This window comes from Vicugna pacos, chromosome 3, assembly GCF_048564905.1.
Source record: "Vicugna pacos chromosome 3, VicPac4, whole genome shotgun sequence".
Lineage (NCBI taxonomy): Eukaryota > Metazoa > Chordata > Mammalia > Artiodactyla > Camelidae > Vicugna > Vicugna pacos.
The window spans coordinates 1459979-1472498 of record NC_132989.1 but is presented as its reverse complement, the minus strand read 5'-3'; the positions used below and the strand labels follow the sequence as shown (position 1 = coordinate 1472498).

The window sequence follows — 12520 nt, the reverse complement described above, 5'->3', positions numbered from 1 at the left end:
ATATATTGCTGTGTTATTTCCAAGAGTCTCATATTCCACAATATTAATGAAATTTTCTCCCCTGTAAAATCCCAAAAGGTAAGTTAGCAATTATAAGACTTCTCCTACATACCTACAGTATTAAAGTAAATATAAAGAGTTCAAATATTTCTTTAAAACCAAGAAATTCAGTACCTCATGCGGCAGAGCTCTCGTTCCCACTCCATATTTTGAAGTTTTAATTGTGATTTTTCTTCTCTTGTTTTCAGCAGCTCTGTGTGTAGCCAGTTCACCTTATCTTCCATTTCTTTAAGTTTTCCTTTAAGTACTGCACAGTCAGATTCTTTAAGTTCTATTGATCTGAATGAATCAACTGGATCCTGAATTTTCAATAACCGATCAGAATCTGCATTAGGAAGAAAACAAAAATAGAAACAAAATATATGAATAATTTTTGTGTATAAAGGACTGTGCATTTTCACATTCATTCATCCATACATTGAACAAATGGATATTGAGCATCTATAAAGTGGAAGACATTCTTCTAAGCTCTGCAGATATTAAAAGAATGACAAAGTAGTATTATGAACATTATGCAAATAAATTTGACAACTCAGATAAAGTGGGTAAAATTCCTTGAAGGAGAGAAATTACAAAAGCTCAATTAAGAAAGAACAAATAAGCTAAAAAGCCCTATATCTTAAAAACCAAAAGTCCTATTTAAAGACCTTACGACAAAGAAAATTCCAGTCCCAATGGTTACACTGGAGAATTCTACCAAATATTTTAGGAAAATTTAATACCAATTCTACACAAATTCTCCTCAAAAAATGAAGATGAAGAAATATGTCCTCATTCTGTAAAGCTGACATCACCCTGAATCCAAAACCAGACAAAGATATTACAAGAAAGAAAACTAATGTCATGAAAATGGAGGTAAAACTTCTAAAAAAAAATTAGCGAATTAAATCCAACAATACAGGATAATTCATCGTGACCAAGTCGGGTGTATCCCAAGAATGCAGGGCTGTTTTAACACTTAAAAATCAATGCTATTCATCATATTAACAAACTAAACAAGAAACCATATGATCATGTCAGTGGATAAAGAGTCACTTGCCAAACTTCAACATCTATTCCTGATAAAAACTTCCAGCAAACTAGGAACCAAGGGAATGTCTTCACTATGTCAAAGATCTGTGCTAAGCCTACAGCTGACACCATATGCAATGGTGAAAAACGGAATGCTTTTCCCAGAAGATGAGGAACCGGACTGGAGTGGCTTCTCTTACTTCTTCTAATCAGCACTGTACTGGAGCCAGTGCGATCAGGCAAAATAAAGAACCAAAAGGCATCTGGATGGGAAATGAAGAGGTAAAAGTGTCTGCTAATCAGCGGGAAATATTGCATGGTGCGAGTCAGCTAACTCCAACCTGTGGGCCGGGTTGCTTGCTTTGGTCAATAAACTTTTACCACGTCCATTACAGCCACGTCCATTAACTTGTGTATTGTCCATGGCTACTCTTGTTGCAACAGTGACAGAGCTGATTAGCTGTGACAGAGAATGTATTTATTGGCTGCAAGTCTTAAATGTGAACTACCCTTAGTAACACAGTAGTTTAAAGAAGAAAAAGCTTGACCACCTCTGGTTATGTAGAAAATCTGAGAGAATCCATAAAAAGGCTACTAGAACTAACAAATGGGTTCAGCCAGGTTGGAGGGCACAGGGTCAGCATACAGAAATCAACTGCATTTCTATCATCAGAAACTAAAATTTAAAATACATTATTTTAAAACAAATAAATAAAAATATACAACTTATAACCTCACTGAAAAATAAGAAATACAGGTAAACTCATAGAAGACGGAAAGACCCAGACACTAAAAACTCTAAAATATTATTGAGAAAATCAAGGAAGACCTATGCAAACGGAGAAATAAACTTTGTTCGGGGTTAAAAATTCCATATAGTTAAGAAGTCAATTCTCCCCAAATTAATCTACAGATTCAACATAATCTACATCTCATTTCCAGGACACTAGCAGACTTTTTTTTTTTTACATTGAAAAGCTGATTCTAAAATTCATGTGGAAAAAGGGGTAATAAAAGGAAACAAGATGAAGCCAGAGCACTGTGGCCTTTAACCATGGAGCTACGAGAAGCAGGAGCTGGATTTTAGGCAAGGAGGTAACAAAGACCTGAATTTTAAAAACTGTCTAGTAATCCCGGTTGCGGTGTCGACCAAGGTCCCAGGAGGCGGAGCGGGGGCGAAGAAAGTCCTGAGGTGATTTCAGCGTTCTAGGAGGGAAGCAGTGATGACCTGACCTCGGGTGAAGGCGTAGGGGCAGCAGAGTCAACAGAAAGCACAGGGAGAGGGGCGGCCACAGCCCCTGGCTGGCAGCGCACACGTCTGCCTCTGCTTCAACACAGAGCAGGCCTCTGAGACGCCGCGGCCTGTGACGCAGCCGCGCTCCCCGGGCAGCGCTGGGTGTGCACGCGTCACCGCGAGACGCTTGAACAGGCTGTGCAGTCACACGGGGGGCCTACCTTCACTCTCCGGGCCAAGTCGTTTGATTGGCCTCAGGGTGTCCTTAAAATTATGGAAAAGCGACTCGGAATCCTCGGAAGCTCTCCCCGGTGACAGAGTTAAGTCATCGAGGAAATCCACAGAATTCATCTGCTCTTTGACCTACAAGTAAATAATGCTATTTCACAGTGTCTCCAACATAGTTATAAAATATGCTCAGTGTACAGAGGTGATAGATATCCATCTTTTTATGAGAGCAAAAACAGACACTTCTCGAAAGAACTGATTTCTGTCAAAAGGCTAACTTCATCTATAGTGTTTCTAAATGATTTTTAAGTAAATGTTTCTACAACAAAGAAGGATTTTCTGTTTTTCCACTCTATCTTTTATAATTTTTTTTTACTACAGGAAAACATTATTCAGGAAGGTTTTTTTGCCTCAGTTCCAAGGATAAAGTTTAACTATAAATGATTATAGATCCTAACAATACTTTAAGTTTTGTAACTAGATAAAATGCTATTAAAAACTAAATATTAAATAATTATTTATTGACTCTAAAAGTCTAGTTTGAAAGGCAATTTCTTTTGAACTGTGTTATTAAAGCATAGAAAACAGTATTAAACCAGAAATTTAAATTTACATTTTTACATACCAGTGAGTAGTTATTTTCACTTCCATCAAGTCTTTCTTCCTCTTCCTCAGATGTCCTTTCTAAGTCTAGGTCTGCTGAAAAAAGAATATGCTTAGTTAAAATTCACTACTTAGAACAGCTAGATAAAAGGCATCATCTTTATAAAAACATAAAACACATTTCATCAATTGATAGTTTAAATTAAGCTTAATCTTTAGCTGGATATTTACTTCTTTAAGAAATACTTCTAATTATTTAAAACTTCAGCAAACTGGGAAATACTAGATGTTACCAGATTAAAGGCATACAAACATCTCAAAGTTTCACTCACAAATTGATTCACCAGACATGAACAAAACAAAGAGAAATAAAACAAAATTTAAAAATACAGTAGAAATATACAAAGTCACGATAGACTCTATTCTCTACCTCCTAACAGTACCTCTTTAACAACATACCAAGCTTCAAGAGCAATGTTATTCATGGTTTCCAAAATTACTGCTACTTTTTATGCTTTTATCTTTCCTTTATCTGAAATGTTTCCCTCTATTGTTCTGACAAGTTCCTTTTCCTCTTTGAAGACTCAGCCTGCTCTGTGAAGTCCTCCTTGATTACAGCTGTCTTTCTGCAGAGACACAGGGATCTCTTTCCTTGGAGTTACCTTGGTACTTCACAGATTTTTCTAGTGTGTCTTCACCAGCTGAACTGCAAACTATTTCTTTACATGTCTATCCTCTTTGCTCCTCTGCTGCCGAGGACAAACTCTTAAAAGTATCTTTGTATAAACAGTATTTATTAGAAAAACTTTGAGTTTAAAGCTTGTAGTCACTACTATAGGAGATAACTGAGAATCTTTTGTAAATACGACAGTAATTCTACAGGTAAGGAAAGAAAAGATAAAACTATAGGAGCAGAAAAAACATTGTATGACTTATTATTACAGCTCTGATTATATCACTGATTAAGGCACTAAATTAATTGGTATATACAGTAGAACACATATTAGATGTGGTTAATCAACAGACTGGGTATCCTAGAAGAATTAGAATTGATAGTCCATATATTATTTTTAAGTGATAAAGCACTCCTTAAAAACCAATATCCTTTTCAACCTAACAATCCATTAAAAATAATAAAACAAGCTGATATGCGATGTGGACACAGTTAAGAAGGAGGTCTTGTGTAGCAAATCCCCAATGTCTGCCACTACCGCTGGGAAAGGCACTTCTAAAATACAGAAAGGCAGAGAATATACTAGAAATATTTTGATATTTAGTTGCAGAGGTGCTTTTTCAGTTACACTGAATATGGCTATAACAAACATTTATAAATTCAGAGCTAGATAAAAATAAAGCTAAGAAACCGTATTTTCAGAAGGGAATCTTTGGATGCCCACCTAGGTGTCCCAACTAGTCACAAAGCTCTAGACATCACTCTCCTACCCGCTCTCAGGACTGTGCTAAACACTAGTCTGAACGAATTTACTTTCTCCTAATTCCCTTTGCTATTTAATATGTTGCTTTGGTCAGAGGATGAATGTAAATTTCATGCCAAAAGGTATTGTCCGGTTGTAGGTTGCATAAAAGGAGTAAACACAAAGGAGATCCTGCCACAAAATGATTTCTGCAAAGTCAGAGTATGGTGAAGCCACGCACAGGTAGGCCATGGCTAGCTCTCTGTGCTGCTTTATTACCTTCTTTGCTGCTTCTGTTCTCTGGCAGCTGTGACTCACACAGGCCACAGAGCGCTGCATTTTCTGACAGAGACACGGCTCTAATATTCATCCGGTCTTTGTCTACTAGGGCCGTCTGCCTCAGTTCTGTGGGTGTTGACTGGTTTGTGGTCACTGATTGTGATACCAATGGACATTTATCAACTTTCAAATGCTTGGCTCTTTTACCAGCCGCATTATTGAGGCTCAAACTAGTAGAATCCCGTCTGAAGTTTCCACTTATTAGAATGTGAATAACAAAACAAACTTGACTAACTTGTACGAATTCTCTTCCCAGAGCAGCAGCCCCACGTCCTCCTCTCCCCTCAAACACACTGCTCTTTCCCAGCTGGTTGTACTTTACATGTCATTGCTGTTCACATAGGGGACCACTGTCTCTCTTTTTTCTACTTTTAATTTCCTAGTATTACTTATTTGGATTCACTCATCACTCTCTATAAAACAGTCTATATTCAGTAAGAGCTTTATGAATAATTATGATTCTTCAACATATGAATTTTTTCATTAACAAAATGTATGTCTAACCAGCCATTTACCAGACGTTTAAATATGCATGGCAGTATTGTGTCCTAGAGACACGGGCTTTAAGAAAACTTTTACTGAATGGTACTACTTACATTACAATGAGACAGTCTTTCCTCAATATACCAATATCTTCAGAATTCTTACCTTAAGCCTTGGATAATCATCATAAACGTACAAAAGAAAGGATAGCCTTGAGTGACTAACTTTTTCCATATAAAAACAGGGTAAGTCTAGGTACAAACTAGATCCAAAGGGTACGAGGTGCCACGAGACAGGAAATATGTAATAAAAATGTTTTCCTTTTCGTAAAAGAATTAAGTTGTCAGACTTAAACTTTTAGAGACAAGTTAAAGAAAAAAAGGCAAGAAATGTAGAAATGAACTTTAAAGCCCGTTTCATCACAAGGGCCCCTTTATCATTTCACATCCATGAGCTCTGTTTAAAACAGCAGTTCTCAGGTGCCATCTGAGAAGCCCTGAAGCCCCAAGTTCCCTCCATCTAGGGAGTCCAGGAGGTCAAAACTAATTTCACAATAATACTGAACGCTATTTTCATTCTCATTCTCCGTTAAGTGTGCTATGGAGGTTTCCAGATACATGACATGTGATAACATCATAGCTCTAATGGCTAATGGAATGTTTCTGTGTGCTTGTTTTTTAAATCTTTCAGTTTTATTTTCTAATATACTAAACATCAATAGATACAACCCACTTAAAAGTTCTTCAGAATTCTCAATAATTTTTCATAGTATAAAAAATATCCTAAACCCCAAAACTTTTAGGATTATTGTTTTAAAAGATCATGTCTACCAAATACTAAGGCAGGACCAGTAACTTCCATCATTTTTAATAAGCAATGACACGACACCACACACACACACTCTCCTAATCAAAACATCCAGTTGGCTTAAGATCTTTGGGCTAGGGAAATAGCTCAGTGGTAGAGCACATGCTTAGCATGCACAAGGTTCTGGGTTCATTCCCTAGGACCTCCATTAATAAATAAATACAGAAATAAGTATCATCAATCTGATAGCGCTTGATGAAATATTTAAAGTGAGATATGACTGACATATTAGCAAGTGAAGCTTTACCCCACGTAATGGTCAGAATTCAATTAAGCATTTTAAAACTCTGGAAAAATCTTAGAACCTAATAATCAGTCTCTCAGAATCCCTGAGAAGTACAGGGACTCCAAACTGAGCACTTTGGTGTCTCCCAACATCAATAGAAACATCCGAGTCAAAGCTGACATTTAAAAAATCTATTTCTTATGCTAATATATATATTTTCAAACATGGATACCGATCATAACATCTGCCTTACTTGTGTCACCTTTCAATTAAATTTGAAAAAATAAAAGGAATTAGGAATAAGAAGACTGTACTTCATTTCATGGTTAAATTTGTATTGCAAAACTTACCTGGTTTGAATCTTTGTAAATTCTTCATTGCTCCTGTTTTTTTAGGAACAGAATCTTTCACTCCAACTGCAGGCTGAATGGTTTTTGAAACAAATCGATTAATAATGTACCCCAAATGAGAACTCCCCATGCCCGCTCTAGCTTTCCCATTTTATTGTCCTTCAGATTTTAAAAAAGTGTCCTCAACATTTCAGTAGGTCACTAGTGGCCACTGTGATCATTCTGTCTTAAATTTCTATAGCACCCTTTACAGTTGACAATGTGTTTTCACATTTGTTACCACATTTTTATTCATGACACATAACCTGAGAGGTAGGTATCAGTACCATGTTTTTGAACAAGGTCACTGACATTCAAACAAGTCAGACAAGTGTTTCCAAGATCCCACAGTGGGTCAGAGCCAGGATGCTACGTCTGCTGACTTCAAGTACAGTGCTGTGCCACCAGGCAGGAGCTGCCGGGACCCAGGAGTTCAGGCTCTTACCTCTTTCCACGGCTATCACCTTGGAATAGGTCACCACTACCCTGCACTTAGCTTCCTTCAAGTCCGGTCGCCATAAAGGTATTCAGTGCATGCTATTTTCCCTACCCGAAATGGGCTGTCCTCAGTAAAACATCACTAAACCAAACTGCTGGTATTTTAACCCCACATACTTATTACTATTCCCCATGCTTTTGCTTCTCCTGAAATGTTCTTTGCAGCTCTAATTGACAATCCAAATATAATAATACTTTGAAGTCACAAGCACTGTCTTTTCAAGGTCAAAGTGGTTAAACAAACAAAAACACCATTTTTTTTTTGTTTTTGTTTTTTTTGTTTTTTTAGTACAACCTGTTTCTCTCTGAATCTCACTAACAGTTTTACACATTCATTTGTAACAAAGAAACAGCTGGTCCCAGGCTGACCAAGAATTATTTTCTTTAGTTTTTAGAAAATGTAACTTCAGAACCCAAGCCGATTCCCTATGACTTCTAAGCCTTGGTTTTTGCACTACATACACCAGTTTCATTAGGTGAGTCTGGAAAACTAACAGAAGCGCAGTCTGCAGTGGTATGACATGTGGCACGGAATGACTTTACTAAGTTTGGGTTAAAATGAGGAAAAAATTTTGCTGGGCAAATGTAAAAGTGAGAAAGTGAAGTCAAAACATCTCTCCATATATGTTTTAACATGACTAGTCAAGTACAAACTTAAGGCAAGAAAAAAAGGAAAATGTAAGTATAACAAGGTATGTGGAGAAGTACATATATTTCAGCACTTATATATAATAGATCGGTGATGTATCAGTATTGTTAGGGATATACTATGAATGAAAGCCTCTGTTTTACCTTTTTATTATATATAAAATATATAAATTACATATGCAAGTATATATATTATTCTTCAGCAAATTTTATAAAAATATCAAAATATATGATATATAAAACAAAGGCCTTTGTTCAGAGTATATCCCCAATAATACTGACTTGTATTACTCTACAACCGTTTGTTTGTGAATACTACTATAAGTAAGAGTTCAATTTTGTCACTAGAAGTCACTCAGTTGAACATGGTCATCTCTCACTACCTGAGCACTGTGAATTATTACTAGAGAGAGAGAAAAATAGATTTTAGAAAGTTCCTAACACATCAACTTTCCACCTAGAGAAAGAACAGGTAATTAGGATTCTAAGGATAACATATAGCTTGAAAAGATAGATTGAATGGAACATGAGAGGGGGCTAAAAAGAAGATTAAAAAGTTTTCATCTCAAATTCTAAGTTCACAATTGGTAGATACTGGAAAATAGCCTGTAACTTATTCCTATTCATCATATACTTCTTATCTATTTCCTTGGCATTTACGACATATTTCCTGTCATAACAACTGAACTTTTACAACCTAAACAAAGGGAATAGAAATTTAAGTCGTATTTTTAGAATTCAAATAGACTTCATTATGACATAGTACGTGTATTATATTACCTGTAACCATCAAATAGATTTCATTATGATAGAGTGTGCGTGTTATATCACCTGCAGCATGGTGCAGAAGTCCATGTCTCCTCATGCACTCACATTCAGAAAATACTAAAATGCTTCTTACATTTAAGGCCTTATTCTAGGTGCTCCAGGAAATGCACAATTAGGTTCCCTAATCTCTAGCGGTGTATACTGATGCAGGGGTTATAAAATGAGTATGTAAATAACTATACTACAAAGTATCTGAAACTTGAAATTTTAGAATGGGACACGAGGACTGGACATACTTTTTTAAATTATAATACAAAAGAATTCTGAAGTAGGTTTTAGCATATGGTTGTTATTAAGAGTCTACTTTGAGAGCTGGTTGTTATTTCAGGGAAAACATGTATTCTTCAATTAGATGAAGAGTTTTGAATATACTCTTAATGGGATAATTTAGAAAACACAGAGGAATCTATATTATGGATTTTGAGAAACAGAATTTTAATTTCTAAATTTCTATAATTTCAACTATTATTTTAGTCTTAATGCAGAACCAGAGATAGAAATAAAGTAAAACAAACAAACAAACAAACAAACAAGACAAAAATCTCTTTCCTCACAACTCTCTGATACCAAAATAAAAAGTGTCCAAGGGGAAAAAAAAAGACACATGCTATGCAGTTTTGGAACTGAAAGGCCCCAGGAAGAGTCCATGATTATCACAGTAAGTAGCTGTGTGCACTAAAGATGTCACTGAGGCATGAGTGTTATACAAGTGCCATCAGTGTGGTTTAAAAGTCAAAGAACCCTTATCCTTGGCCAAGCTTCACACTTCCTCTATTGTGGGAAACCTTTCACAGTACAGTTTTCCTGTCACTATATATCTTCTAGTCCATTTTGCTTCAGCCTTATCTTCAGTATTTACCAAAGGAAAAAAAAAGAAAAAGAAAAAGAAAAAAATCAACCTGCCATATTTTTATAAAATGGTTTATTCTGACCAACTTTCTAACACAAACATAAAACAATGATAGGCAGACCACTGCTAAATTTTAAGAGTAAATACTACACAAAACTAAATTCAGAGCAGAAAAATTAATTTCACAAGAGAACACTTTACCTTGGGAGCAAGATCTAAGTCATCATCTGATGTAGGCCTTGAATCATCAGTATCATATTTGGGTGAAACTCTTTGGAGCAAAAATACACATCAAAAATGAGTGAGTTCATTTCTTTAAACAAACAAGTCATAAAAGTCTATGTTGAGGGATAAGAAAGCAGATTTGGGAGCCAGGCTGCCTGATGGTCAAGTCACAGGTCAACTACTATGCTAACCATGGAATCATGGGTCAACTAGTCAACCTCCTTAAGCTACAGTTGCCTAGTTAACTAACAGTAAGCTGTAACAGCACAGCTACTCTGCAAAGCTGTTGTGACTGTTCGAGGTAACAAATGCCAAGTACATAACATGGTATCTAACCCAGAGCAGGACACTCAACAAGCCTTGTTTCTTTTCTCTGTGATCCCTCAGTCAACATGTAATTTTTAAAAATCCATAAAATCCTACCTGATGACAGAGGTATCTTCATGACTCGGTGAAACCTCAACCACTAAATCCGCTATTAAAGAAAAAAGTAAAATAGACTTCGTATCAGCAATAGAAAAATACATAATTTTGAAAGTATAAGACCAATGTTCCATTAACAAGCATTCCTTTGGGACCACACCTGGAGACTACACACTTGAGTGAATACTGAGTATACTCCTGGTAGGTAATTAATGCATAAAAACCACTTCCGCTCCTTTATATTTACCAAAAAAAAAAAAAAAGGGTGTTTAACCAAATTTGGTATCTTGAAGTGAACTGCTGTTTACAAGGAACAAAATCCCAACCAAACTTTACGAGACTCACAAAAGAATGACAATCATTAGTAGAATCAGTATCATAAACTGACAACGTCAAGCTCACACAGAGTGGTGTTTCTGGACGACACCCATGGGACTAACCCACCCTGCCATTCGGCTTTGTCAGCCTCGTGTTATCTGGGCACGGTCATCCCTATTCGCTCACATACGGTCTAGGGCTGCCTTCACACTGCACTGGCAGACATGAGTAGATGTGACAGACACCACATGGTCTAAAATATTGACTCTCTGGCCCTTTATAGAAAAAGCTTGTGCCCTTTATAGAAAAAGCTTGTGCATCACTGCTTTATGTCATAACCAGGGAACCCTAAGACTCAAATCGAATCTTCTTACTCTTCTGCTCAACATTCTTCAGTGGATCCATGCGGCTGCCATTGCTGGTTCCCAACTTGACAACCATTTCTTCTTTTTCATCCTTGCCAGACAATTGCGACTTTTCTTGGATGTTTTCTGCCCCAGTATGCGAAGAAGGTAAACTCTTCTTAGCTGCAAAAAGAGAAATGATTATTCTGCGGTCATCACAGTAACTACATCTCCTTCCCCTGTGGCTGGTTTAGGCATGAGCATGCGATGTAGCCCAGCCAGTAAGATGCGAGGGGAAGTCTATCGGAAGCGTCTCTGTTTTCTTCCTCGTTAACAGGAAACATGCAGAGAGAAGCAGCCCTCCTCGCCTGCGGATAATGTCAGGTGAGAAAATGATGCTTGGAGCTGCTGCTAATCAGCAGACCAGGAAAGGCGACATCAAACACCAGCAGCCTCACAGCTGAAGGAGGGACAGCGTCTGGGATCCTGATGACATCACCGAACCTTCTAACCAATCCTGACTCCTGTTGCTGTAGCCACTGTTACTTAGGCCTCCTATTATTATTTGCAGCTAAAAGCATTCTGACACATCTCCCAAGGTCTACAGCAGACCTCCTCCTTTCTATAGTACCAGAAAGGCTTTCAGAAGCGTGCCTGAGCTAGGTAGTCACCTCGTTCTCAACCATTCCTACAGCATCCTTTCTGCACCAACAAAATGAAACTCATAGATCCTGCAAAGTTCACTGGCACATCTTAGCCTCTGCACCACTGTCCTTTCTGCCAAATGTAAGCTTCAAAGATGTTCCGCCCACCAAACACTGCCCTTCTGCCTCCTTCCCTGGCAAACTTCTACTCGCTCTGCATGGCTTACCTGACATCCTACCCACTTTTAAAAAACTTCTTTCCTCACCATGGACTTAAAGTATTTGGCACATATTAAATACCAATAAAAATACATATAAAGACAGCTACAAAGTCCTAGTGGGCTCTGGGACACAGGAAGCACAGAATAGAGTAAAGCAAATCATAGAAATGGTGACGACAGTAGCAAGCTCCCGGAGGCCAGGAGCTGTGCTTGTGACCTGTTTGCATTCTGCAACATCACAGTGGTGCTCAGTACCTAAACGACACTTGAGAGTCGTCTGTTAAGTGGATGAATTAACAGATAAGAATGTTTTCTTTGAAAATCCTGTTTAAAAAGATACAGACATTAACCAGGGAGAACTCTGTTGTGTTTTGAGCACCTTGAAGACCAAAACTCTGTCTATTCCAGCTTTGTATTTCCTGCAACAGAAGTTCTTTGCTTGATGCAGGTCTACCAAGTTAAATGTGCCCTCATACAGTTCAGACCGAACAGCACCCTAGGGGTCACATCTAGGCAACACAGCCTTCTTCTTCTTTTTTTTTTTTTTTATGTGAAGCACTTCTTTGCTTTTCTTACAATTTGTTGAGTCCTGAGTTGTGCTATTTGAGTATTTATTATGACAATCCTTTAACTAATGGCAATAGAAAATCTTGTTCCAACAAAACA

The 12520-nt window shown here is 37.3% G+C and overlaps 1 protein-coding gene across 3 annotated transcripts in view; it reads right to left on the bottom strand.

Moving 5' to 3' along the window:
* The window catches only part of LOC140690666 (ankyrin repeat domain-containing protein 26-like), a 28451-nt gene that overhangs the window by 15057 nt on the left and 874 nt on the right, over positions 1–12520 (bottom strand). For 2 of the 3 annotated variants that reach the window (XR_012065937.1, XM_072952564.1), the window contains exons 2-8: positions 11020–11172; positions 10328–10379; positions 9881–9950; positions 6817–6889; positions 3159–3232; positions 2527–2668; positions 175–385 (exon numbers count right to left, since the gene is read on the bottom strand). Coding sequence is in view for 2 of the 3 variants with exons in the window: in XM_072952564.1 (XP_072808665.1) it covers positions 175–385; positions 2527–2668; positions 3159–3232; positions 6817–6889; positions 9881–9950; positions 10328–10379; positions 11020–11086 (689 nt within the window). In the remaining variant the exon portion in view is untranslated. The remainder of the gene's footprint in view (positions 1–174; positions 386–2526; positions 2669–3158; positions 3233–6816; positions 6890–9880; positions 9951–10327; positions 10380–11019; positions 11173–12520) is intronic. The other variant, XM_072952570.1, reaches the window with a different exon arrangement.